General features: G+C 34.8%; 1 protein-coding gene across 1 annotated transcript in view; it reads left to right on the top strand.

The window, feature by feature from the left end:
* The window catches only part of LOC145668467 (uncharacterized), a 53,821-nt gene continuing 26,763 nt past the window's right edge, over window positions 1–27,058 (top strand). The window contains exons 1-6 of the mRNA XM_081736381.1: window positions 1–497; window positions 7,448–7,573; window positions 9,237–9,356; window positions 12,250–12,454; window positions 14,906–15,113; window positions 20,736–20,863. Coding sequence (XP_081592507.1) covers window positions 175–497; window positions 7,448–7,573; window positions 9,237–9,356; window positions 12,250–12,454; window positions 14,906–15,113; window positions 20,736–20,863 — 1,110 coding nt within the window. The 5' untranslated portion in view covers window positions 1–174. The remainder of the gene's footprint in view (window positions 498–7,447; window positions 7,574–9,236; window positions 9,357–12,249; window positions 12,455–14,905; window positions 15,114–20,735; window positions 20,864–27,058) is intronic.

Raw genomic sequence — 27,058 nt, 5'->3', positions numbered from 1 at the left:
GGTTAACGAGAATTTCGGGAACCATTAATTTTACAGCATACTTCACAATAGGAGAGCGAATAGGAGTAACAAGTTGCACAGAAGCCTAACTTGCACAGCTGATCATGACAAAATGGTCGGGTGGTTTCGCTGGAGTGGGGAACTAGATAATAGTTTAATATCAAATGTGGAGAAATGGAAAGATCAGAAGGCAAAAACCGAATTACGGGAAGTGATATCGGATGTGGTAATATCAAAACGGAGCTTGAGATTAATACAAACAATAATGATGTTGAAGAAGACCGCAATACTAACGGCTTTCAAGAAAGCGATAATGTAAACGCTAGAAATGACAAATTACACGACAGTTTTAGAAACAACGATGAAGTTGAAAGTGCTTCAGATGGACTTCTCGGTGCATCTACGGAAACTACTAGCTGTTTGCCTGTTAATTTGGATACCGGTTCTTTGTCCACTAAAACCAACAAGATACAGCAGATTGTGGAAGACATTACCAGGTTGTTGACTATTATAATTCTAATTGCTTATCAATTACGTTTAGGTGGAGTTTAATGCGCTAGGTGAATTGAAAACTTATAAATAATAAATAGAGAACACTGTATCTACTGGATACAGTTATTGATTGCTTTCAGTCCTTTTTTCCTTCAGCGATCACGTATGCGCATATGACCCTTGTACTTATCATTATTTCTTTTAAGATGTACTTTGGTAGTAGCATAAGTTAATGTATAGAATTATTAGTTACCGGTACTAACATTTTTCAAATATTGCATCCTTGAAGCTACGTAATGCAATGATTTTATTTTATTGTCATCATTTGATATTTTCCCCATATCTTGAGTATTGATTGAAAGTATTCCGAACTCAACGTACTTGCATGCATGAAGGTTAGGTACAAAGACGTTTCAAACTTGCACAAGCTACTAATGAAAATAATTTTCTCTGAATTTTATGCATTTAGCACGTCCAAGTGCCGAAGTATGTATCTTTTAAAGTAAGTGTGTTGGCAATTCTTACGTTTATTGAGTTGACAAAATCCACAGATTGAGAGTTTCATAAATGAAAAATAGAATTAAACATGTCCTATAACGACCATTGTTAGTTTTTGGTATACGCTTCTGAGGAAAATAGACTAAATAACTGTCGAGAGAATGATATCTCTGTTCACTACCGTGAGCTGACTAATTGTACTATACTGCTTTAAAATACTGTACAAGGTAGGCTATTGGATCTTAATACACCCTTGTACTTTTAAACAGGAACAGAAAACTGCAATTTTGTACCATGCATGCATCAGCATGGGACGCATCCTTTTATACCACAGAGTTAACATTGTTGCCAACTCAACATAGTTTTATTTTTGACAAGAGTTTACTTTGTGCCAAACGGCAAGGTTCTAGAACACAGGTCTTCCTTCCCATTTAGCTCTAATAAAGACTGAAAACAACGTGTCGTGTGGGGTTCTAACCCGCCTTCACTCGCTGACGCTCGCTCGGCAATTCTATTTGAATTAAATATTAAACTTTGCTACAGAAAGGAACCTACCTATGTACTAACCTATATGGGGGAACAGTCTTTAATTTGCCCATTTTATGCCCAAAAAGGAACCCGACGAACCCTGGGGACTTCTAACCCGTTCCTACTGCTACTACCTTACTTCTCATCCTCTTACCACTACTACTACTAGGTACCGGTTGTAATCACTGTTCGGCACAAAGTAAACTCTTACCATATTTTTTTCAAAATGTACTACATTAGATTATTACATATTTTAAATCTGCATATCAAATGAAAACATACGGGTTAATGGCGCGGATGGCGGCCTGGAAATGCAAAATTTACTAAGAAAACCAGACGAAATTTAAGCATGAGATTTTGAGAAGAAAAAAGCTAAAGGTCGTCAATGTATAGTGATTAAAGTGAAAAACGAAGTTAAATTCTGAACTATGTGCGTCCACGTATTGATGCGATATCAGGTAAACAGGCAATAGCGCGTAAAGTAGCAGAGTTTCAAACCCACTTTTTTAATTAACTAACCTAGGGTATGTACACTGTAGTAATGGAGGGAAATGCAGGAATGTAGAGGAGAAACTGATATAAGGGGAATTGTATCTAAACCAAATTCGGTAAAATGTTGGGTGTTATCCCAGTTTGTATGGCCATAAATTTATATATTCCACGGAAAAAATATGTTGTTGATTTCAGAATAGGATTGTATAATGATCGAAATATATCGGGGTCTTACCTCTGATGTATAGTAAGATAGAAATAAGAAATGAACGTGGTTTTTACCACGTAGTACTCTGTAGGGAAGACATGATGATTTGAAGTGCTATGTGATGGGAGTGTACAAAGTAACCATAGAAGTGAAGCAAAACTGTGCCATACGCAAGGCTTGTGTTCTGTGCCATAGAAAGTGTTTTTACTATTATCGTTTATACGTATATCCACTGTTGCTGACGCGTGTGCTTCTCACAGACACACCATTATTCTCCCCTGCAGGGTTTTAGAATACTTGTCCTTCTGATAAAGAAAGCAATCAACCTAGCTACTAATCCCTCTTCACTCGCTTGGCATTACTGTGTGAATTGACTATTGAGCTTGACAAGGAAAGGAACCAACTTAATTACTAACCCACCTTCACTTATATGTACGAACTGGCATTGTAGAACCTTCCCGCTCTCCTTTTCTGCGCTCCTGCCCTGACTCAGATAGCATTCGTGCTTTTGTGGCTACCTAGCACAAGTTGGTTCGTGTTTTATGCACTGTAGGATCTATTTTTTATACGTCCTCACTATATTTATACTCATGAGTACACCACAGTTACAATTAATGAACCGTAGTCACTACCAAGTAAACCAGAGTCACTACCGCTACACACTGGAGGAGAAAGTACATAATTCCCGAAGTTGTTTTGTATTTGTAAGTTGATTCGTGTTTTATACACTGCAGTTTTTATGCCGTAATGGGCACATATATGATAGTTGTACTCAGCTCTCCTAAAATCAAAGTGCACCTATTAATACAACTTCCGTAAGAAACACTTTCTAAGGCAGTAAGGGTGTATTTCCTGCTCAAGAAAAGTTCATATCCTCCGCAACCTACTACGGGAAAGAAGTATGTTAGTTTATATTGTAATTTTTCATGTCCCATGAACACGTGTTTGATAGAACCTCCAGCACCAAACCCTCATCTAAGTTTATTTACATAATATTTTATAGGGTGTTGTTTATAGTGCTAGTCGAAAACTTAAGAAAGTAAAGATTAAGATTTTTCCTTATTCCTGAATAGTGCGTAGTTTGGAACACTCAACAGATGGAAGGTACTAATTTTATAATGCAATACAAATGGATACGTATCCAGTGGAGAGCAAAGAAAGCATGAATATGGTATAAGAAGTAGGCTATGTGTGATTAACATGAGTGAACGACGAAAATGGGAGCAGTAATTCTAAAGAAGACATATTAAACAGTAAATAAATGGTAATACAATATTGAAAACAGATTTATGTGGGTTTAATCCTCAGCACAATCTGCGGGAAATTAGCCAAACATACGATACTACATTTGTTTGCACTGTTGTGATGTGACACTTTATCTCCGTGCTTATCAAACTAGTCCTGGAACGATGAGAACTGTATGAATAGGAGATCTGTCATCTGGGAACAAAGTTTTGCCCCATGGGATGCAGCTGGTCACTCAAAATGGTTACATAGTCCTTGACAGTGACATGTTCATGCAGGATGATGATGAGTCCGGCAGAATACCAGGATATGGCCTCCGAATCATCATTGAACTACCGCCATGCCTCTCTCCTTGTAAGAGTCGGTATGTATCACACGCTTGTGCTGGCGTTCTCCATATGTAAACTCGGCCAGCAGTGAAAACAATGTAAAGGAATACCCATCCGACCAGATGACAGTCTTCCACAGGTCCATTGTCCACTTTTTATGGCCGTTGTACCACTGTGTCCGTATATCAGCATGATCAACAGTGACGAGTGGTTTGGGAATTGCAGATGTGCCATAAATATCCTGTTTGTGAAGTTCTCTTGTGACTGTTTTTACGCTAACAGGATTTGTAAGCACTATATTCAGCTGAGCTGTGACTTTGGCGCCCTGGTGATCTACTTGGTCACAATTCTACCCGACGTGCGTCTCTCTGTTACGCAACACGCACTTGCGTCTATGATGGTGCTTCACTGATGTGTTTTTTCCGGAATCACTCGTAGGCAGTTACGATATTCAAGACTGTGCCTCTTGATACACCAAACATTTCCGCTACTTTCGTCGCGGAAGTTCCCATCATACGCACACCCACAATTTACCCTCTTTGAAACTCTTGTCAGTTCAGATATGATTCACGATAACTTGCACAGACCGTTCGCTGAACTGTAATGGCCCATCTGTTCGATTGGCCAGGATGTGCCAGTGATCACAGCGACACCTACCATTCAAACGCAGATCGTGTTTGAAATGGCTACCTCTTTTACTAAGCCTATGAAATACCTAATGCTCCTACGTGTGCAGTCAAACGAAAGTTAGACAAGTTATAAACATTTTGCAGAAATGGAGTGTTCGGATTGGGTGACACCGATGGTGGTAGTTCGAAAAAAGAATGGGGATATAAGTCTATGTTTTGCTTTCAAGCAGACAGTTAATCGGTATACGGAAAAGTGTGCTTATCCTATTCCCAAAATTAAGGAATATTAAATAAGGTAGTGGGAGCTGAGTATTACATAGTTTTACATCTTAACATTGCATATTTACAGTTAGAAGTGAAGGAAAAATTGACTAAATATTTGGTTATAAACACTCCATAGAGGCTTTTTCGGCAATCTAGATTGTCCTTTGGTTTAAATTGTTCACCGCAAATATTTCAACGTTTTTATGGACCAGCTACTCCAAGGATGTGACGGTATTGCAACGTATTTGGATGATATATTAATTTAGGGGCTAGCAGTAGAGGAATGCTATGACAAAACAGTAAAGGTGTTAGAAAATTTAAGGAATTTAATGTGAGCGTGCGTAAAGACAAGAGTATCTTTTTTAGTCAAAAATTAACTTATTTAGGATATGATTTGGATGGAGGCAATATTTCACCGGCCAAATCAAAGTTGGAACCTATTTTAAATATGCAACCTCGAGAACGTGTTCAGGAGTTAGTCGTTTTTAGAGATGGTAAATTTCTATCATCGGCATATTCCCGTTTTGCCTATGAAAATATCCAATCTGTTGAATTTATTGCATATAGGTGTGAGATGGAAATAGCAACAAGAACATCAAAATAAATTTGAATTAATTCAAAGAAGTATTGTTAACGCACAAGTTCTACATTCATTCAAGGAAAATGATATTTTCATTATGCCTGACGTTTCGCCCACAGGAGTTAGCTGTACTGTTAAACCGTAGTAATAATTCGTTTCAAACGGTTGAATGTACATCAGCAACGCTGTCAAATGCTGAACGCAATTACTTCCAATTTGAGAGAGAGGCATTGGCAGTAGTATTTGCAATAAAGAAATTTCACAGGTACGTTTATGGAAGACAATTTAAAATTCTGACGGACTCACAGCTGGTGCGCTGGATATATGGGGTGAAAACTACCCATCCACTATTATGCCACTTCTTATAAGATTGTATGTGTTGTTGAACAATTACAGTTTTGAAATTGTGTACCATAAAGATGTTAAAGTGGCCGATTTTTTTTTTTTTTTTTTTTTTAATCACGATTTTCCTTATCTAACCCTACACAAGATGAAGAGATATCGACGTGTTACATAAATAAATTACAGACATTCCCGTTAACGGAACATGGAATTAACGAGGAAATGCAACAAGATAGCGGTATGAAGACAGTTTTAAATTGGAAGGAAAAAGGTTGACCGAGGAAGATGCCTGCTAATCTTGATGCCAAGGAACATAAGATCTTTTTTAAGCATAGATATGAGTTGGAAGTACAAGAGAATTTGTTATTCTTTCAGGGAAATGTAATTGTGCCAATAAAATTACGACATATATTGTTAAGTAGATTACATGCAAATCACTTAGGTATTGAAAAAATAAGTATGGCAAAAATGAAAGTGTTGCGGCCAGACTTAATTAATGATATACATGAGTTTGTTCGGAGATGTAATTACTGTAATGCGTCTGCAAGAACAAAGTATATTTCTTGGCCAGAATCAAAACAACCATGGCAGAGGGTACATTTGGATAATTTTTCAATTTTTGGTTTTACTTTATTATTGCTTACTAATGTTTGGTCGAAATTGATAAAAGTATGGGTGGTAAAAAGTATAAAATGTGATAAAACAATACAGAAACTAGAGGAAGTGTTTAATGGTGTAGTTTCCCGACAACTTTAGTGACAGATAATGGGCCACCACTTGCATCGATACAACTCACGAATTTTTGTAAGCGGGGAAATACAAAATTATTACACACACCTCCTTATCACCTGAAAGTAACGATTTTGCTGGAAGAGCAGTTCAATCAATAAAGACATCATTGAAAATAAAATTTATTCAGGCCAATTTCAGGGTAAAATAGATGATGTTTGACAATTGGGTACGTCAGATTGTTTTGTTACATACCAACTCAAAACAAGTACAAGCAACGCCTGCGAAAACACTGTTTTCATTCAAACCTCGAACCTGGTTTACAATTCAACGAGGTGAGAATATTTGCAGGACTAAGGAAACAGCAAGTTTCAAACGTACAGTGTGGGTTAAAAATCACCAATCATCAATGCCGAAATTTGTAAAAGGTGAAATGCAAGGTAAAGTTGGAAAGAATACGTATCGAGTATTAGTAAATTGATATACACGGATGTATTATACATATCAAATTAAATTCGGTTTTCTAGATAATAGCTCAGAAAAGTCGAACGAATCATTGATTATTAGAAATACTCCTCAGGTTTTGTATTCTACTATATTTTATATGCTTTCTTGAGTATGGTCTGGACTTGACAGCATATACTTGGTCAATTACGTTTACACTTCAATTTTAGTGCCATCATTGCAATAACATCACCATAAGTTCAGCGCATAAATATGTAATATAAAACTCATACTTAGCATAGTTCATATTATATTGTTGTTAACCGTTTCTCATTATGGATTGATTATTTTGTAACTCATGTTTCCAAATATCTCTGAAATATTAACAAACGTGTATTCCTTTTGTTCCAGTATTAGTTGTACCTAGGTATATGGTGAATCTTAAAGAATCTGGTTATTCACTTATCCAGTATACATGTTAAATTTTCTTCTATAAACTTCCATTGCTTTTATCGGTTAATATTGTTCACGCAATTTGATGCACGGATGTATTTAATTTCCACTTAAGAGCACGCATTTATTTTAAATTTCACTTTTGTATATATATATATAAAGGAGGATACAAATACATAAATAAAATTGTTTTCTTTCTCTACAATATTCACAGTTCCGACTCAAAACTTGTTGTTGCAAAAATTCTGGAGCAGGTCAGTCAGTTATCTGCAGCAGAAAAGTTGCTTTTGTACCTGAAGCTTCCAACTGGGAGAAGTGGAACGGTTGATCCGTTGCGGCAGTAAGTGATTTTATTTACTCTTAAGTTAGTTCCATATTTATGTAACGATTTTATATATATATATAATGCCAATACTTAATTTGAAATTAATAAAAGTAAAGATTTCCAACTAAGAATAATTTACTGATAGACAAAAATTTTGATTTTCGCTGAAACTGCTCGAATGATACTGTCTATATTTAATGTGGTAATTATTTCCGTGTCTCTAAAGATACCTAAACAATAGTTAGCTAATGAACAAAAATAAATCGTGATAATAAAAAAGGGCACTTAAACGACAAAGATAGTGCGGTGGAACAATTTCTTATTGGGAGCAAATAATCAAAGGTAGATGCTTTCGTTAACAGGTTCATCCCTGTCTTTCATTAAGGATTTCAAACTTTAATCTATTATGTCAAGATTACTAACCATAAAATATTCCTGTAGTGACTCGAATTCCTCAAATGATAGATATTTCCAGCAAATTTACCCATCTTTAGGATTTATTTAACAATGTTATGCAATAAGATGATCACATGATGTGGTGTTACAGTTCAGTGGAAATAAAGCCACGGTAGGAATTATTAGATACCCTGCGTAATTGCAATATCGTAAGTCGCAATAGTAAGAGTTTTAAATACACTTATACGACCACACTAAAATTCTGTTTATAACCAGAAAGTGCACTTGCCTGGTCAATAATGTGTTGCTTTTTATATATATTAAAAATACCATGCAAGAGAAATCCCCTTTCCGTATTTATTATTGTTGCAATAATTAAATCTCCCCTATTCTTTGTAACTCCTTAGATATACTTTGAAGATATGCTACATGTTGAAGATATCATTTGCTAACTTTCGCTATCGTCCTTTTTCTGTATTTGCGAAGGAAATCTGCACAGTAGAATTCCGTTGGTTGGTTGGTTGGAGTTTATGGTAGTGTCGTGTTCAGCACCAAAGCTATATGGACTTCACCTTAACGTGGGATCCGATTACATGAACCTCAACTGAGAAGTGAACACGGATATCCCGCGCTTAGTACGCGTGCGCTAACGATATATAGCCACGAAGGTGTTCAGTACAATTTTGTATTATAAGAATATGAATGTAACAGCTTTACAGATAATTACTTGTAATGCGTTTTTTTTTTTTTTTTTTTTTTTTAGTACAGATACAAATCAAAGCAATTTCCTTTCTTCCTCTACACTAAAAAGGAATAGAAATATTAGATTTTGAGCAGAATGCTTATTGTCTGAGTGTTGAGAATAAAAGAAGGAATACCAGAAAGGATAAAAAAGTATTCTCAGTGACTCCCTTGCCATTTTTCTGTATACTCTTTTTAATAATATAATACTATTGTAGGTATCTTTACTACAAATGGCTAAGAAAAATTTCTCGTACAAGTACATAAGCATTTCCAGAATTAAGACAAAATTACTCAGTATTTCGCATCAAATTGTATAGTATCTTTAGATGTAGTAGCGAATATTTTGAGATATCCTCTTTAGAATAAATTGATTATTAATAAAAGAATATACGGTATATTGACTTAACACTTAATATTCAGTTCCAAATGTAAACTTAGAGGAATGTCGCAGCATGTTTACGTATTAATGTTCTCTAGCTTAAATTGCTTTTAGCGTTATGTAATTACAAAATTATCATTTATTAATAAATTATTACAGGCCCATTAACCCTCTTGGAAATCGCTTTGAAATCCAACAGACTATTACATGGATTAAAACTCATCTTGAAGAGGATTCTGATGTTTCATTGCCGAAACAAGATGTTTATGAGGAATATTTGTAAGTATTATTATTATTATTATTATTGTAAGTAAAGAGCAAATAATAATAAAGTCTGAGTGCATTGTCAAGATGACAAAGAAGTTAATGAAGCTAGCGAAGTTAGGGACACAAAGATACTTTCGTACATCTTCTGTCAATAGACGTCTGCTTCCTTTTTCGATAGCTTGAACGATTAGCCATGCTATTTGTAGAGTTCATGGTACACTTGGCTCAACATCTTCATAATCACTTCGAAGAAAAGAATACCATGAATTTTACAGATCTTGCATGTTTAAGTTCTCAACAAGAAAGCAATTTCTGAATACAAATATGGATAAAGGTAGGGTTAATAATGGTATTATTATTATTATTATTATTATTATTATTATTATTATTATTATTACTTCCTCTTCCTCCATGTTAACTTTATCTTAGCTCACCATTTTTTGGTCTTGAAGATACTTGCAGAATTAGAGTAAAAATTCAACAAATGACTATTTCAGGTTGTCTGCAAGAAGCATCGAAGTTTTCCAGAATAGTTATTGATTTGTTCTATTTATTTTCTTACTTTCGCACGACTACATATGTAGCAGTTGTTCAGGACTTTTGGAGGTGTACGAAGTGCTACAAATAGTAACGTATTACAAATGTTTTTACTAATATCCATTTCAAGAACTTAATATGAATGAGGTAGAACAATGGACTTTTTTTTCCTCTCTCTGCTCGCTGGAAACTCTATTTTTTATTGCGTCCACCAACAAATTGAAGATACTGGATATATAAGCGTACCAATATTGGATACGCAAGCGTTAAAAGTGAAATAAGATTTTCGGGAAAATAAGTGTGTTGAATACGGAGTGTTTGATGAAAATATTTAAAATGATAGTTGTTTTCCTGTGCTTTTGTATTATTACAGCAACAGCTTTCGGTAGTTAATTAAAAGAAATTCTTGCAATTACATAATTTTAAATAGTGTAAATTTTAATAGTGCCGCTAACGCTCTCGCCTTTAATGCGAGAGATTCCGGGTTCGAGTCCCAGTGGGAACACTCGGTCGGAAAGGTTTAAAAGCCTTAGGAGATCCATGCTGAGAGAGATTTCTCTTGTGTTTTCCTCGTTCATACCAGATAATCTGAAGTTGGTACCTAACCTATAGATCTCAGGCCGCTTCCTTCCTTTCCTCCTCGCCGGATGATGTGATTGTCGAGAAACGTCATCCCTTATATGTGGTGGGTCAAAATGGCCATAGCCGAAAGCTCAGAAAAAATCAATGTTTATAATATTTCCGGACTGGTTTGAGATATCAAATTGCTATAGACGGCAAAACTTGTGTAAGATTTTATTCGAAATAGTCTTGTGAAAGAAGTCAAAATTTTCTATCCTTTATAACTTCTTTCTGATTTATTCTAAATTCGTCATATCATGACCATGGTATCAATATTAAGGTACTCTGGAAGTACATTGTCTCGTCCGTCTCAGTTGTACCGTTTCTGTAGAAGGTTCGAAAATTTGGATGTTTGTAATATTATACCGTCCTTTGTTTACAACTAAAATTAATGTGATATATACGTTTTTGTTTAACATGTATATTTGAAATATATAACAACGTATAAAATACCTCTCGAGATGAATAAAGTACATATTTGAGATGAATGCATGACTGGATCAAGAGTTAATATGGTTTTAGTCTTCAATATAAAAATGTATAGCTGTTCAGAAAGCGGACTGACTGGCATAGTAATAAATGCTTCTGCCCAGTAAAATAGAGACCTGGTTTCTATTCAATCAGTCGTGATTTTTGCACTTTGTATATACAATAATTAAATTTGCAATCTATAGAGCAATTCGTGTGATTTAAAATCTTTTTTTTTTTTTTTTTCATTTATCATATGCAGTATAAGAATAACTAACAACTTTTTATTTATTTATTTTATTTATTTGTTTTATTTATTTATTTTATTTATTTATTGAACAAATTCCCAGATACAGCATAACTTTGCCATTTTACACAGGGACATGCTAACAAAAGAAAGAAAGAAAGAAAAAAAAAAACAAGACAACAATAACAACAACATAGAAAAAAGAGTGTAAGAGTAAAACTATTCCTCAAAACTCGTTTAATTGCTCTTTCAAACACTGGGTAGCTCGAAAAAATGTCCACATCAGTTGTTACTTGATTATAACGGTTTGGTATTCTATAAAAAAGAGACCTCTGTATAATAGCTAACATAGGTGGGTATTCCGGGTGATGCGGGAAGGGACACGTAAGGATAGTTCCTGAAGTAATATTTCCGATTTTAAGTTTCCATTAACTATTTTATGTAGATATTTCAGGTCAGAGATAATTCTGCGTACTTCAGGAGTGAATATTAAGATGTCGCAAGAGTTCATTCTTAGATAATGTTCGAAGTGCAGGAACACAAAAACGGACTATAGCGATGAAGAAATTGAGAACAGAATCAAGTCTGGATAGATGTGTAGGTGCTGCCATGGTCCATATGGGATAGCAGTATTCGATCTTGGGTGCTATTAAAGTCTTATAAAAAGTTGCTAATGAAGAAACATTGCGTAGTTCGGTGAATCGATAAAGAAGTCCCAACATGCGCATTTAGAAGTAAGTTAGAACTTCCACCATCGATAGGTTTGGGAAAGGGTGGTGACACACTGTTTGGAGAGAAACTGATATCTTTAACGGAGCTAATGTCATTATTTCTAAGTTGGAACCGAAAATTAATTCTAGTGTAACTCGTGTGAAGAAAAGTAGTTTAAGGAGGAGTGTTATTCATTTTACATTCACATTTAAGTGTACTACTTGTTCAGAGCAATGGATCTGTTCCCAACCTAAACCATTAACTCATATGTACAGGTTTGTGTCTAAACGCAATTACAGAATTGTGAACTTCTTTTTTCAGAACCTACTGTAACAATAATACCATGAAGCCTTTATCTACTGCTGATTTCGGGAAGGTCATGAAACAAGTTTTCCCGAAAGTACGGCCTAGACGGTTAGGAACAAGGGGAAACTCGAGGTATTGTTATGCTGGTTTACGTAAAAAGATGAAGCTGGAGCCGCCACTGTTACCTGATATAGGAGATGATGGAAAACAAAATTCTGAGGTATATTCAAGTTTACTATGCTATAGTTCTACAACATTACTTTGATATGAACTGAGTGGGTTTTAAGATCAAATTTAATGAAGTTAATATATGTTGTAATTTCTCAAGTCCTGCCCAAAAATTCCAGCCAACGTAAAGCTCAGAAATGTAGTTTCTTTCTTCTACAATTTCCCAAAGTGCACGAAATACCCAATTTTGAATACCACCACATATTTTTGTGGAAGATAATTTAAGTTAAATTCACAAAAATTAATGTGATGATTTTCGAGGTTCTGGTCAAAATTTCAAGGAGAGACTTTTCTTTAAAATCCTACGGACTGTTAACTTACGACCGTCATCAAAATCGCGTAAATCAGGCTTAAACAAACCGTAAAAGAAAAATTCACCAATTTTTAAGCTTTAAGCCTAGTGGAACTTTTATCAAGTCTCTAAGACTACAACATACATTAATTTAAGCAAATTTGACTGAACTTATTTTCCATGAAAGAAAATTATAAGTTTCTTCGGTGTCTTCTACATCAAAGTTGCGTGAGATTGGTTTTATGTTATTCTTCTAGACTTATCCTTAACTGTAGCAGGACCAGGGAAAATCTACTAAGTGACGACACTCTTTCATTCTTGGCTGTATGTGCCCTACTCACGTTTTTGTTTTGTGACTAAGAGCGTAAAATTTTGATTTTCTTACGAAAACTTTTCCATTTGTCGTCGTAGTAAATAATACGAGAAAAAAAATCAGGTGATGGACACTCATTGTCCAACATGTTACTTTAAATTGTAGGAAATATAGCTTTTAACTGGTAACAATATTGATAAATAACCAACAAATAGCTGTATACATCTTTGCAGTGCAAGTGTGGTGATATTTTGCAGAGCTGTTGCGCAGTTTTACCAATGCGTTGTTGCTTTTACAGCAAGAGTTTATACTCAGTTTATTATTCAAAATAGACAACAGATCTTCTTATTATGTTCTTTGAAAAATAAATCAGATAAACAATAAAGATAGGAAAGTATTCGTAATTTAAATAAATTTCGCGCTTTAAAATATCTTTATTTCGGAAGATGTTTTCCGTGGTAATTTTTAAACCGTTTTCCGTGGTTTACAGTGAAATGCTTTCACACTTGATCCAATGAAGGTTAATCCAACTAGCATAATATTGCCTTTCCCCGACAAAGAAAGCTTTTTAAGTTACGAAATATTGGATTTGAAATCTCCGAAGATTTCTCCATTATTCATTCTCCAGGAACTATGCACAATAATAAAATCAACCTTAATTGTATACGTGGAAACAATATCTTTAATATTTTAACTGTATTCGACGGCCTTGTTTGTGACGTAAGAATAGGATTAAGAGAATACTATTTTAACCTCATTCCTAGGGAATAAGACTTGACAAAATTCATTCAAAATATCAAAGAGATTATTTATACTGAGGATATAAATGAAATTAAAGAATTCTCAACTTTACCACACATGTAAAATAGTATTTTAATCTTCATTGTAATGACCTGTGTGTATATTTTAACGTGAACTATTGCCCTGCTTAATCTAGGAAAGACAGTTTGTAAAGAATGAAGATTAATATATATACATAAGGACATGTTTTAGAGGCTGAAGTGCGCTCATACTTTTAGTGAGTAGATATTAATTTTCAAGAGATCAGGATTATAGTGAAAATTATTTCGTAGGATAACTGTAATCAATATCACAACTACCATAAGAAGTTTTATTCGTAACTCGGATACAAAGCGTACTTCTCCATCTCTGTTGAAATAGCAAATCGTGTTATCGACCTAAATTTGCATTACACATTCATAAAAGTTGGACAAATAGTGTTACATATGTATTTGGTGGAAGAAGAGCAAAACCGTGGAGCCTTCTTCATTAAATTTCTGTGTTGTTTGTACAGTCATGCTTATAAGATGCCTGATTTTTTTTAGAACTTCCTGCTCGCACATGTATGTAGTGTATTTTGATAAGTAAACTTTTAAGCAGATTCCAAAAAGGCGAGAAATGTGTGTCTTTGTGGCAACTCTTTCTACGCTGACGTAGGTAGAGGAAAACAAAGGAAAGAAGGTAAAGGAAAGAGATCCGCTTGAACATCATTATGAGCCATTTTTAACAGTGAAAAAGCCAAAATATGATTGAAGGAATTATGCCATATGCGAATAGTAAGAAGTAAAAGTCAGTGAAGTAATATAATCTGTGCAGAAAGGAAATGTATACTAAGTAAAATAATAGCATAGGTAAGGTGAATAATGAGTTCAAAATTAAAGATAAAATTAGTCCAAATAACTACATTCCCATCTTTTCCTGAAAACTTAGCTTGTAATTGACTGAAGAAGTCAAAGATTAAGTGCTAAAATCTGCAGCAAAAGTTCTTATTATTATTAGTCTTATAATCTAAAGCTAATGTAGCAATGATCTTTAGAATTATTGTTGTTTCATTTCAGACATTGAATCAATCATCCGAGGGGGAGGAAGCAATAAAATCTGCTGCAGCTTGTCTAATTATCGAATGGGCAGAAAAATTGTTGGGAATAAAATTTGATTCGCTGAAGGATTTGGCTTGCTATTTAGTAGAAAAAATGTGCGTCGACAGTCGTTCAGTTGCAGCCTTTACTCTGTTATCTTCACTGTCCAAGAAGCCTGTTGGTAAAGGTAATAAAGGATTTATTATTATGTAGATCAGTATTATTATTATTTATATTGTTTCCTTTCTAATCAACATGTAGTGATCATAATCTATACGTTTTTTCTGTCAACATAATTGTATATAATTTTATTTTTACGTGTGTGTTGTACAGTCCGCGGCAAAAATCCTGCAAGATAAGCATATAAGTTTATTGTGAAATTACGCCTAACAGCCTAGGGAGTCAACATAACGTCTAAGTAGCACGAATGACGCCAGGAGAAACTTCGGTGTCCTCCCGTGCATACTTATTTTGGAGCAAAATATTTCGTCGTTTCACAAACTTACATGCTCATGTTGCAGGTTTTTTGCTACGGACTGCACAAGGTTGTTATAAAGTCTTAGCTATAAAACAAATGGTTATAACATTTTTTTAAATTATGATATTGCAGTGGAATAAACGTTTAGATCTTTATTGAGACTTACATTGTGTATTGTGTCAGTTAGCTCAAATTCATTTTTATATAATTTTAAATAAATTATTTTAATTCAATTATGCATATGATTAAAACAACTGTAGCGAATGTCATTTTAAATTTTGTGTGTTAAAAAGCAGAGTTAACTGAGATAGCATTCTTTATTTTCTTTCCCTATTCAAATGTAAGATGCTTGTTTTTTTTATTCTTTTATTTTATTTTTATTATTATTATTATTATATATGCCTGTCGTTGCGGCAAGGATATTTAAACTACCCTTCTTTTGTCCCTATAGTCTGGTCAAACTGAATAAAATCGTAGTACAAATTAATCTCTATGAATTTGTAAAACACACACCTCCGTCAGAATGTCTCCACGTAAAACCTAGATAAAATTTTGACACAAGTGTGTAAGTTGGTCCAAGAGCACGAACCAGACTAAAAGTCTCCAAATGAACTTCCATAAACATTTTAAATATAATTTGCAAAATTTAAAGAAATCACGTACTTTGGAGAGAGGACGCTAGAGCACCGTAAATGGGCGGATACGAATAAAGTAAAATTGGGGACACCAAAATTATTTGACGAATGAGAGAAAAAGGAGGAAATCAAAAACGCAGTTAGAGACGTGTCCTAAAAGATCGGCGAGTTGAGAATTCAAAATTCCAACTCAGTAGTAGTTAGTCGGAGACCGGGAACAAGTGCGACACAAATTCAGTCATACACAAAAATTCCACACACTACCTAGGTACACTCAAGTATATACAACACACATCAACTACAACGATGAGCAGCTAATTTAGGAAACAGCCCAGTGCCAATTTTCAACAGCACTAAAGTATAGACATTTATACGTAAATTTTCTTAATCTGGAACGCTAAACTTCGAAAAACTTTAAAGGATTCACATACATTTTGTCTGGGTGAGATATTTTCACGCATAAACATATATTTGCAAACACTCCAGACAACGGACATGTTTAACGGAAATTAGTAGTCAGAAAAACGAACTTAAAAGTTGATTGCATCCTTCCGGAAAGCACTTAAACTACTCTTAATCATACACCATTAGTTAGCATTTATAATGAACACTTAAAAACACTTCTAGACAAAATAAAATTAATCCGCGTAACATTACACCCGAGCTTGAAGCAGTGATGGTGGTGCAGTGTAATATTTGAAATTGCTGGTGTAGAAAGTGCATAGTTGGAGTGATGGATCGACGAAAGCCCTGTTTCGGTGGAGATGGACAGACCAAAACGCGTCGCCCCTGGCAGTTTAGGAGGAAGGCACAGGAAAAGTCCGAGGAGAGAACTCAGGACCCAGGACATTCGTTGCGCAGGCACGAAACAAGGAAACCTAAGGACCTCTGTGTATGTGTGGTCAGCGCAGTGGCAACAACGAAAGGTAGGACCCACCTAAATTATTTTATTGCGTTGAAAGACCGATTCTCAGCATTAAATAGAGATGCAAGACGTTCTCTACAAAAATTAAAGCCAAAAATAGTTAATAATTTCAAAACATGATTTTATCGCATTGAGAATAGGTGCTTTAACTCAAACTTTAGCTAGCAAAGATTAGAATTGTTACCTTAAAGTAGACTTACAGTGAACTATAGACACACTTCCGTAATTTTATTTCTATATATGTTATGTGATATTAGTAACCACATCGTTCTCATTCAAGACAGATTAATTCCCATAATTTTTCCTCTTGTCAATTATGATTCATAAGTGTGGATAAGTAAATAAAAAAAGAGAAACTAAATGTAAACAAAATGACATGTAGATTTTTTAGTAGTTCGAATTGCAATTTTTTGATAAAAGAAGGCAATCTAAGTATTTAATTTAGAATATTTAAATTTGCATAAACTGAAATTGCGTCATCTACGCTATTGACAAGCGCTCTTTAAATGTAAGATAATTAAAAACGAAGCTGAATATATTTTCTAGAAGTGCGATTAGTGTATTGTTTAAAATTGTATAAAACCACTATGTAAAGTTATTCACCTAGGAGTTGGTAACTTAATTAATTTTGTTCCAGTATGCTAATAGGAGTTTAATAAACAATCTGCTGTCTGTCATGTCTCAATAAAAGTATTTTACGTAGAGAGCTCAAAGGTTAATCAGTGATTTAAAAAACGTAAATAATCTTACGATCAGTCATTTTTTTGTTAGAGATATGGAATCCATAAATAAAACGAAACAGATATTATATTGTTGTTACGAGGAATACGTTTTGGCTAATAACCATGAAGTAGGCTAAGCAGAGCCGCATATAATGTATCATTCTGACCCTCTCAACAATAGAGCGATCGGAAGTCTATGCGCATAAATCACACTAATGACAACACCCTACGGCTAGATGCATATACTACTGTTGGAACACAAGGAAAGTCATGAAAACTAGACACATTTGTCTAAGAATCTCTTAAAAGACGTCTTTACATTTAACATGAATATTTGAGTATTGTATTCTGTGTATATATGCATGCCTATATTTACAATTTATCTATATATATTTGTGTCTTGATATTTTTCTATATTCGCCCATATGTGTGTGTATATGTTATGCATGGTTAAATAACAAGATTACTCGCATTGATATTATGTTAATATCTTCTTGTTGTTTATGTTGATATCAAATTTTATATCTGGTGTAATTATCTCCCAATCTCAGTTATCATTAGAAACGATTAGAAGCCAGGCATAGGCTTGCTTACTTTTCTTAGGTCATTCTATTTTTCTTTCAAAAATTTCTCTCTAAATCTTAAATCAAAGTCATGACTTATTTCAACTTATTTCGACTTATTTCAACTGATTTCACCTTATCCACGGATTCTGGATTATTCCATTTACATTTTTTAACGCAACCTAAGTCGTAGGCATTTAAATTCAAATCCCATCAAACTATAAATAAATCTTAAATTCATAATCCTGAAAATATCATTAGTCATAGAGTATCAGCTGATCAATGTTAATAGTATGTTTATTATCCAATGCCACGTAACTAAGTATTTTCAAATCGAAGGTTGTAAATTAACCGGTTTTGGTATTGTACATAATTATGTAAGGATAAACGATCATAAATTTCACCTAGGACTGATTATAAATATTGGTTTCATTAGTTTGTTCATGTGTGTCAGGTTACTTATAATAATTCATGCAAGCTGTACGTCAAGAAAGAAAACAGAAATGTAATTTACTTATTTTTTTGTTTGTTTGTTTGTTTGCTTTCTACTCATTAAAGCTTTTATTATATTGTTAACCTAAATTCGTGAACTTTTTCTTTCATGAACAAATTGTATCTCTAACCTCTGGAATAACATTGGTTTTCAAGGGTTTGTTAGGCTAAACTAATAAGGCAATGTAGGCAATTTTCTAATTCTTTCTATCATGAACTGAATTGAACTGATTTTCATGATTGTCAATGAAAATTTTAAATTCAAGATGTTTGTTTTCTTGCAACATTATTATTATTATTATTATTATTATTATTATTATTATTATTATTATTATTATTATTATTATTATTATTATTATTATTATTATTATTATTATTATCCTCCTCCAGTTTTCATGGAAGGTAAATTCAGTCTAGTTCATCCCTGCAAATCAAAAATTAGAGCAACATTCTTTTTCAGCATTGCAGCATGTGAATACAGATGCAAATAAAATAAATTTTCGTTTGCTCTCGCTTTAGGGGATCTTATTTCCCTAAAGCCCTGGGATACCGCGGGGAGATAAGATTTTCATTACCATAAAATCAGTCTTCATCGAGTCATAAACCATTTTAGTTCGGGGAACGGGGACTTCAACGGTGGGGCACATAATAAATTGTGGCACCCGGAACACGAACCCAACACCCCACTAATTTTTCTTAAGTTCTACAAAATATGGCGCTCGAACAAGCTATTTTCTTTTTTTTTTTTTTTTTTTACAGTATCATGATGCATAGATATACCGCTGCCATCATCGCCACACCTCCAGCTGGGCTCAGTTGATATCCATACATCCCTGCAACCTCCGGCGAAATTCGTGAATGCTATTCCATCTGGCATCGTCACAAATGTCGTGGATAACTTCACTAATCTTAGCTTTCAGATCCTGCAAATCATTTGGTTTTTTCGCATACATCTGAGTCTTAACGTGACCCTATAACCAAAAATCACAGGGTGTCAAATCGGGGGATCTGGGAAATCAAGGGGTAGGTTGTCTGCGCCCAATCCACCTGCCAGGTAGCTACAATCAATGTAATCCCTGACGACTTGTGCAGAATGCGTTGTGTATATATATATATGTGTGGGGGGACTTCCTCTTGCTGGTAATGGATGCGATCATCCAGTCGTTTCAGCATCAGTTCACAGAACTCAAATCTGGTGTCTTGATCATCTTTTGTCAGTTTTTGCACAAATTTAATTTATGTGTTTTTTGCTTTCAAATGTTCATTACATTCCGCGTTCGTGACTGAGGGATTCCCAACTCCCACAACCACCGCGGAATCGATTTTCTTGGACTTCTCTCCGGGCTTTCGGCAACCCTCCTCACCGTGTTTGGGCTTATTGGCGGCTGACCACTTCTTTGCATATCACAAACACTCCTTCCGGTAGCCAGAAAATTGCTGTGGCAACTCTTTATACTTCTAACATCAGGAGGTACTATTTTGTACATTCGTCTGAAGTTTCGTTGCACCAACACATCTAATTTCAGTTCTGCATACCAGCACACACACACACTGTGCTTTCTTTTGTACCGTTGCCATTTTTATGACTTTTGTTATCACAAGTGTTGGCAACCTCATCATTGCGATAGTGTTGCCAACCAAAAATTTACAGATCATCGCACAATTTAAAATGTATTTCACTGCAATATCATTATTGTTAAAAGCGTTACACGCATTTGTTTTATAGCAAGTACTTTATAACAGCCCTGTATTTATTATGCAGGATAAATCAATTTGGTTATGTCTTTTAACAAATATAGACTAATTCGGAGAGGAAAATTGAGGAAACGTAGAAAATTCGAAATGTAGGAAATTCGTGCAGGATTAGTGGTAGACAGAAAGGTGGTCTAGTTTGAATGCATATTTAAATAAGTTTCTACGTTCTTTGGGACCGCAGTTTTAATTGAAAAGTATCAGGTTCTTTGTACTTTTTATTTTTGGATTTTTCTTTTTAGGAACATCCCCACTCCTGCTTCCCCCGAACCTCAGTGGACACGGTGGCAAGCACCGGGAAACACAATTACAACTACAACGTAAACTTCAGGAACGAGAAATTATTCGGGAACAGAAAAGGAAACTACAGGTAAATTTGTAATTTTTAGTTAAACACTGTAGGTTCCTCAGAGTTAGTGAAGAGAACTCGACGCCAATCGGAAAATAAATAAATAAATATTGTTTGATATTGGAATTCATGAAGTGGGTAACGAACGCGTACTGAAAAAAATTTGCAGAGCGGACAGTTAAAAAAGTAAATAATAATAATAAAAAATTAAAAATTCAACTTGGAGAGCACATTGACTGAAATGAACTCTTAAATCAAAGTGATGTTATTCCAGGGTGGATTGATTTAAATCGAGATTTAAATCACTTGATTTTTTAAATAAAAATCGTTGATTTAAATCAAATTCCGAAATAAATTAATTTAAAGTGAAAATAAGTAAAATCCAGCATCAGTTGTGTTATTTCAATTATGGAAGATAATCATAATACAATAAGATGCAAATGTATGTACAGCACAGTATGAAAACGAAGTGTTTCATGCAGAGGATGATTAGGGAAAATTCCGTTTTGAACGGGTAACAGAGGAATTCTAATTTCTTATCTTCGTAACATAAAGTTTTTAAATCGTTAACTTAAATCTTTTTTAGATTTTATAACTTTAGGCGAAATTTGCGTGTATTTCGTGCCGCAAGCTAGTTCCAATTATTTTTAGGTGTGCCTCTGCCAACTATGAGTAACTTTTGTGAAAAAAAAAAAAAAAAAGTATCATGTTGATAAACGTCGCCGTACTTTTTGCTTAAGAAACATTGTTTGGGATTAGAGATGCAAAATAGCCGGCTTTTTTGAATTTATTTCTTTTTCACATAAAAAAACCGGCTTTTTGGGTAAAAAACGGAAATTTTGACTTCTTTATTTTCATGATTTCTAAATAGCTTTCTTATAGTATACTCTATAGTTAAACAAGATTTCATGACTTAAATATTATATTTCCGTCTAGAATTCACCATCATGATGGATGGAGGACATATTTTATGAACTAAACATTAAGTACATTTGAGAGCAATTTTAGAGGCTATATACTTTATTTTAATTTCTGAGTTATCGACATTTTTTTCTTCTTTAGATCATTTCATTTTTAGTTATTCGTGTTTCATTTCTTAGAGCTTAGTACTGTAGTTTCTAGCACATAGTTAAAACTTATGTTTTACAATATATCCGTCAGAGCATACTTCCGCATTTCTGTTATACTGTAGCTGTGTAATGATGTAGCAATAATCTTCCGGATGCAACCTTGAATACCATTTTATACAAATCAGTACGGATTTAGAAAAGTGTTTTCGGAGGGGTTTTTCTTATTAATGGTTAGTTTTTTCTAAAAATGCCTGATTGTCATTTGAGGGGAGTTTGAAGTTTGAGTCAAGACATAACTAAAATTTCGTTTGTTTTAGAAATTCCGTAATTTCGGAGAACAGGCTTCAGTCTGAAAGACACCCCCACCCTAACCCCTTTCGCAAATCCGTCATTGCTGGTAATTAGTAATAACAACAATTTAAAACAAGAAATCAAATCAGCCAGGAATCACAGTACACGCACTATCCCTACATTCACAGATGGAATTAAGAACTTTTGTCGGAATGGTTAGGAATGAACCCCGGATTTCCCAATAGAAGCGGAAAAGCTAACCACTCACTCCGTAATGACATGTTGAATTCTTGTTAAAAAATCAGAAACCTTCAGGACTGGGTAAACCGTGATGGTGGTTATATATTCCAAAGCCTTGGAAACCAGACGCTCAGACGAACAGTTTTACGCATATGATGCATGAACAGAAAATTCAGTACTCTCGTGACTCTAAACAAACTTAAGGAACAGTCAGTGCATTACAGAATTTGGGACTTTACCGATTTTGCAGGTCCGAAGCATCTGATAGGTGGTAACAGATTATTACGTATGTAATAAATGAATAGAAAATACATTTTCAACATTTCTGCTCCACTTCTGTAGGAGTAGCAAAGGCGGAAGCAAGAGGTGCATTAACAAATTAGGTGATTTTTGAGCGTCCCATACAAAGATTACATTTTTTTCAGTCTTTTAAAGTAATACGTTGAATTGTAATAAAACAATGATTATTTTTCATTGTTACTCTAGTACGAATGTTTATGAAAGTCTCGGAAGTCAGACATAATAAACTTATAGGCTATAACAGATTGACGAGGGAATGATATTTATTTATTTATTTAACAATCACCAGATGCAGCTCAGAGGCTATTTTATACTGGATATCTAACAACAACATAGAAAGGATTTGGGAAGGTATCGGCCAAGGTCTGTTTTGGTAGGTACCATCCTGGCATTTGCCTGGTAGGACTGAGGAAAACACTGGAAAACCCCAGTCAGGATGGTCGGCAGCGGGAATCGAACACATGACCTCCCGAATGCGAAGCCAACGTTGTAGCACTTGAGCCACTTGATATATGTAATGAACAAAGAGAAGAACATGTTATTTTTGAGAAGACTACGTCGTCGAGACTTAAAAATTGTTTTGTGCGTTTGTTCAGTAAATATATTATTACCTTCCCGATGTATTATTTGTTTGAACTCACACACATAGTACAATAAATTATGTATGTCTTGTAACAGTTTTTCCTTGTTTGTGTATTTTTAATTCACAATAAAAAATATTGCTTATAATGCATATGAAAGTTAAAACTTAACTGCATCTTATTATATACATGGATTAATTTTTTGGGATTCATAATAAAAATGTGTTAAGAATTAGAATTGTTATGAAATATGTTTTCGAAATTCATGTTTATTTTCGAGGTTTTGTATTATTAATTGCATCCACTACTACTTAAGCGAGTTTTTGTATTGTAGAGAAGCGAAACAAAACCTGCTTTATCAATTTAAAGGAGAATTAGGAAAAAAGCCCAAAATTTCCCAAGCAAAAAAGCGAAGCAGAAAAAACCGCCCCCCCCAAAAAAAAAGACTTTTTTTTTTTTCGAACCCTTGCATCGCTATTTGGGATTGAAATAAGTTAACGACTGGCAATCAATTCTAAATTCAAGCCCAATACTTTCACTTAAATGGCATAATTAACATTTAATAATTCCTAATGTTTTATCTTCAGTTCATGACTTGTATTACGCAAGAAGAAAGTTTTGATTTAAATTTAAAAAATCAACAAAAATGATTTTTTTTTAAAAAAAATCATGATTTTTTCCACCCTGTGTTATTCATATTCATACTACTAGAGGGCTCTGGTTTCGACTCTTCTAACATTTTTAAATCCATTAAATCGACTTCTGCCTCACGCACGATTCTTTGTAAATTGTCTAACTCAGTTTGCTGATGCAAGGTGTTTATTTTTTTTATTTATTTATTTATTTATTGAACAAATTCCCAGATACAGCATAATTGTGCCATTTTACACAGGGAAATGTCAACAAGCGGGAAAAAAGAAAAAAATAATTAAAATAATAAACAACAGTAACATCAATAGTATGAACAAAGAGTGAACAAGTAATATTATTTAGCCAGCACGCGTTTTAATGCTCTTTCAAACACCGGGTAGCTCGAAAAAAACGTCCACCTCACTTGTTAGATTATTATAATAGTTGGGTACTCGGTGAAAAAGAGACCTCTGTATAATTGTCAACCTAGGGCGTGCAAGATGGAGTAGGTGGGTATTCCGGGTTTTGCAGGAAGGGACATGTAAGGATAGTTGTTGAATTAGGGTTTCTGATCTTAGGTTCCCATTTACAATCTTATGAAGAAACTTCAAATCAGAGTTATTTCTGCGTACTTCCGGCGTCTGGATATTAAGATATCGCAAAATTTCCTCCTTAGGTAATATTTGAAGTGCGGGAACACGAAAACGTACTATTGCAATAAAGAAATTGAGAACAGATTCAAGTCTAGAGAGATGTGTAGGTGCAGCCATGGTCCATATGGGAAAGCAGTATTCGATATTGGGTGCTATCAGAGTTTTATAGAATGTTGTTAATGATGCCACAGTACGTAGTTCAGTGAATCGGTAAAGAAGCCCCAGCATACGCATTGATTTCTTAACTATTGAGAAGATATGGTCAGAGAACGAGAGTTTCGAATCAAAGATGACACCAAGATCATTATGACTGGCAGAATGTGTTATAGGGGAATCGTTAATATGGTATTTGGAGGGAACAGGAGACTTTTTCAGAGTAATTGTAATACCGTCACATTTCTTACTGTTAAGTTTCAATTGCCACATTTCACACCAGTCTACAAGATAATTTATGTCTTCCTGTAGGGCAATTGTGTCATGGAAACATGATATTTCTCTATATAATTTGCAATCGTCAGCAAAAAGCAAAAGGCCACTAAAGTTCATTCAACGAACCTTCTGATCCTGATGTAAACATTGCAGAATTGTATTACTCCGCCAGTCATCGGATGATTGGCTATCGGTCAGCGCTTCTTTCGAGAAGCACGTGCTTGTACCCTGTCGATGTTTTACTTATCTCCCGCATGTGACCATATTGTTAACTGTGATTCGCGCTAAAGTTGGGTCAAAACCACTTTCAATGCATGCGTATTTTCTTTTATTGAATTAATTCAATTTACTTCTTAAATAAAATGTTGTTTCTGTTGTCTAATTTTAAGGAATTCTAGTAATGAGCCTTATAAGCAAGGACTATTTTCTTCTGCCTCATGGGTGTTCTAAGGCTCTCTAACCAATAAAATCAAACAATCACCACGTGTATTTGTTTACATGAGGTACTGAACGTTCCTTGAATAAACTTTAGGATTAACTGATAGGTGAGAGTAGAGATCGTCCATATACAGGACAAATAGCAGGGGCCCTAGTACGCTTCCCTGAGGCACCCCCGAGATCACAGGTTGGGGGTTAGAAGTCGCCCCTGAAATAACAACTTTCTTTTTACGGCCCTTTAGATAGCTGGTGATTAAAGAGAGAAATTTACCACGTACATTAAACCTATTGGAAAGCTTGTGAAGAAGAAGAGTGTGACTGATAGAATCAAAGGCCTTTGAGAGATCAAAATAAATGACATCTAATTGAGTATTGTTATTTATACATTGAACTGCACAAGAAAGAAGAGTACTTAAGTTTGTGAGACTTGAGCTTTTCGGTAGAAAGCCATGCTGAGAGGTGTGAATGTAAGGCGACGTGAATTTGAGAAGCCTGTCTTTGATTATTTTTTCGCAGATAATAGATATTACAGAAAGAAGAGATATTGGCCTATAGGAGGATACTTGATCTTTAATTCCTGATTTATATATTGGGGTCACATGAGCTAGTTTCCAGCTGGTGGGATAATATCCTTCTCTGAAGCATCTATTGAATAGGATGGATAAAGGAACTGAAATAGCTGAAGCAGTTTTGTTAAGATAGAGAGAGCCAATGTTGTCGGGCCCAAGAGATCTATGTGGAGAAAGCGACTGCAAGAGAACCAAAAGCTCACTCGGGGTGGTAGAGAGGTCTGATAAAGTGTTAGTACAAATGGGGAGGAGAGGGGGAAGATGGGTTGTAGGGGGAAAAGGCGGTAAATGTTTTACAGAAGTAGTTATTAAAAAGGTCGGGTCTCTGACCATCACTAGCTTCAAAATTCTCGTCATAAACTGTTGCTGGTATGCCGGGAGATTTCGATCGAGATTTAAGTACAGTCCAAAATAGTTTAGGGTTGCTAACAGTAAAATCACCAATTGAGTCCATGATTCAAAGTACTTACGTCGCTGTACCTTCTTCGTAAAGCTTCTTATTTTAGCGAATTGTTTGTATGTGTAGTCACTCGGATGTGACTTCCATAGATTCCAGGCAACCTTTTTGTTTTTAAGACCACGCAGCTCATTGTCGAACCAGACCGGAAACTTCTTCGATTTTGATTTTTTTACAGGGACAAAATCCTTTATAGTTGAGTGGACAACAGATGTGAATAGGTCCACCGCCTCGTCGACAGAACCTGCCTCCAACAAACACCAAGGAAAGAGTTCAATAGCCCGACAGATGTCACCCCAGGGGGCTTTCTTCCAAAGAAGTTGTGACCTACTTTTAAGGGGCTGGTTTGTAGTACTGGAGGGGAAGAAATTGAATGAAACATCCAAGGAATCGTGGTCCGAGGGAAAGAGATTTCTGCGTGGAACAATATGACGAGGTTCTAAGTTAGAGAGAACATAATCCAGATTGCTATTTTTGCGGGTATTATGCATATTGTGCTGACCCAGTCCAAGTCCATGAAATAATTGTCATTTCCGTCTTTAGCGATGCCATGCTTAC

The sequence above is a fragment of the Thermobia domestica genome, chromosome 13 (assembly GCF_964235325.1).
Source record: "Thermobia domestica chromosome 13, izTheDome1.hap1.1, whole genome shotgun sequence".
NCBI classification, from domain to species: domain Eukaryota; kingdom Metazoa; phylum Arthropoda; class Insecta; order Zygentoma; family Lepismatidae; genus Thermobia; species Thermobia domestica.
Note: the sequence above shows the minus strand (reverse complement) of the source record. Positions and strands in the feature narration are given on the sequence as shown.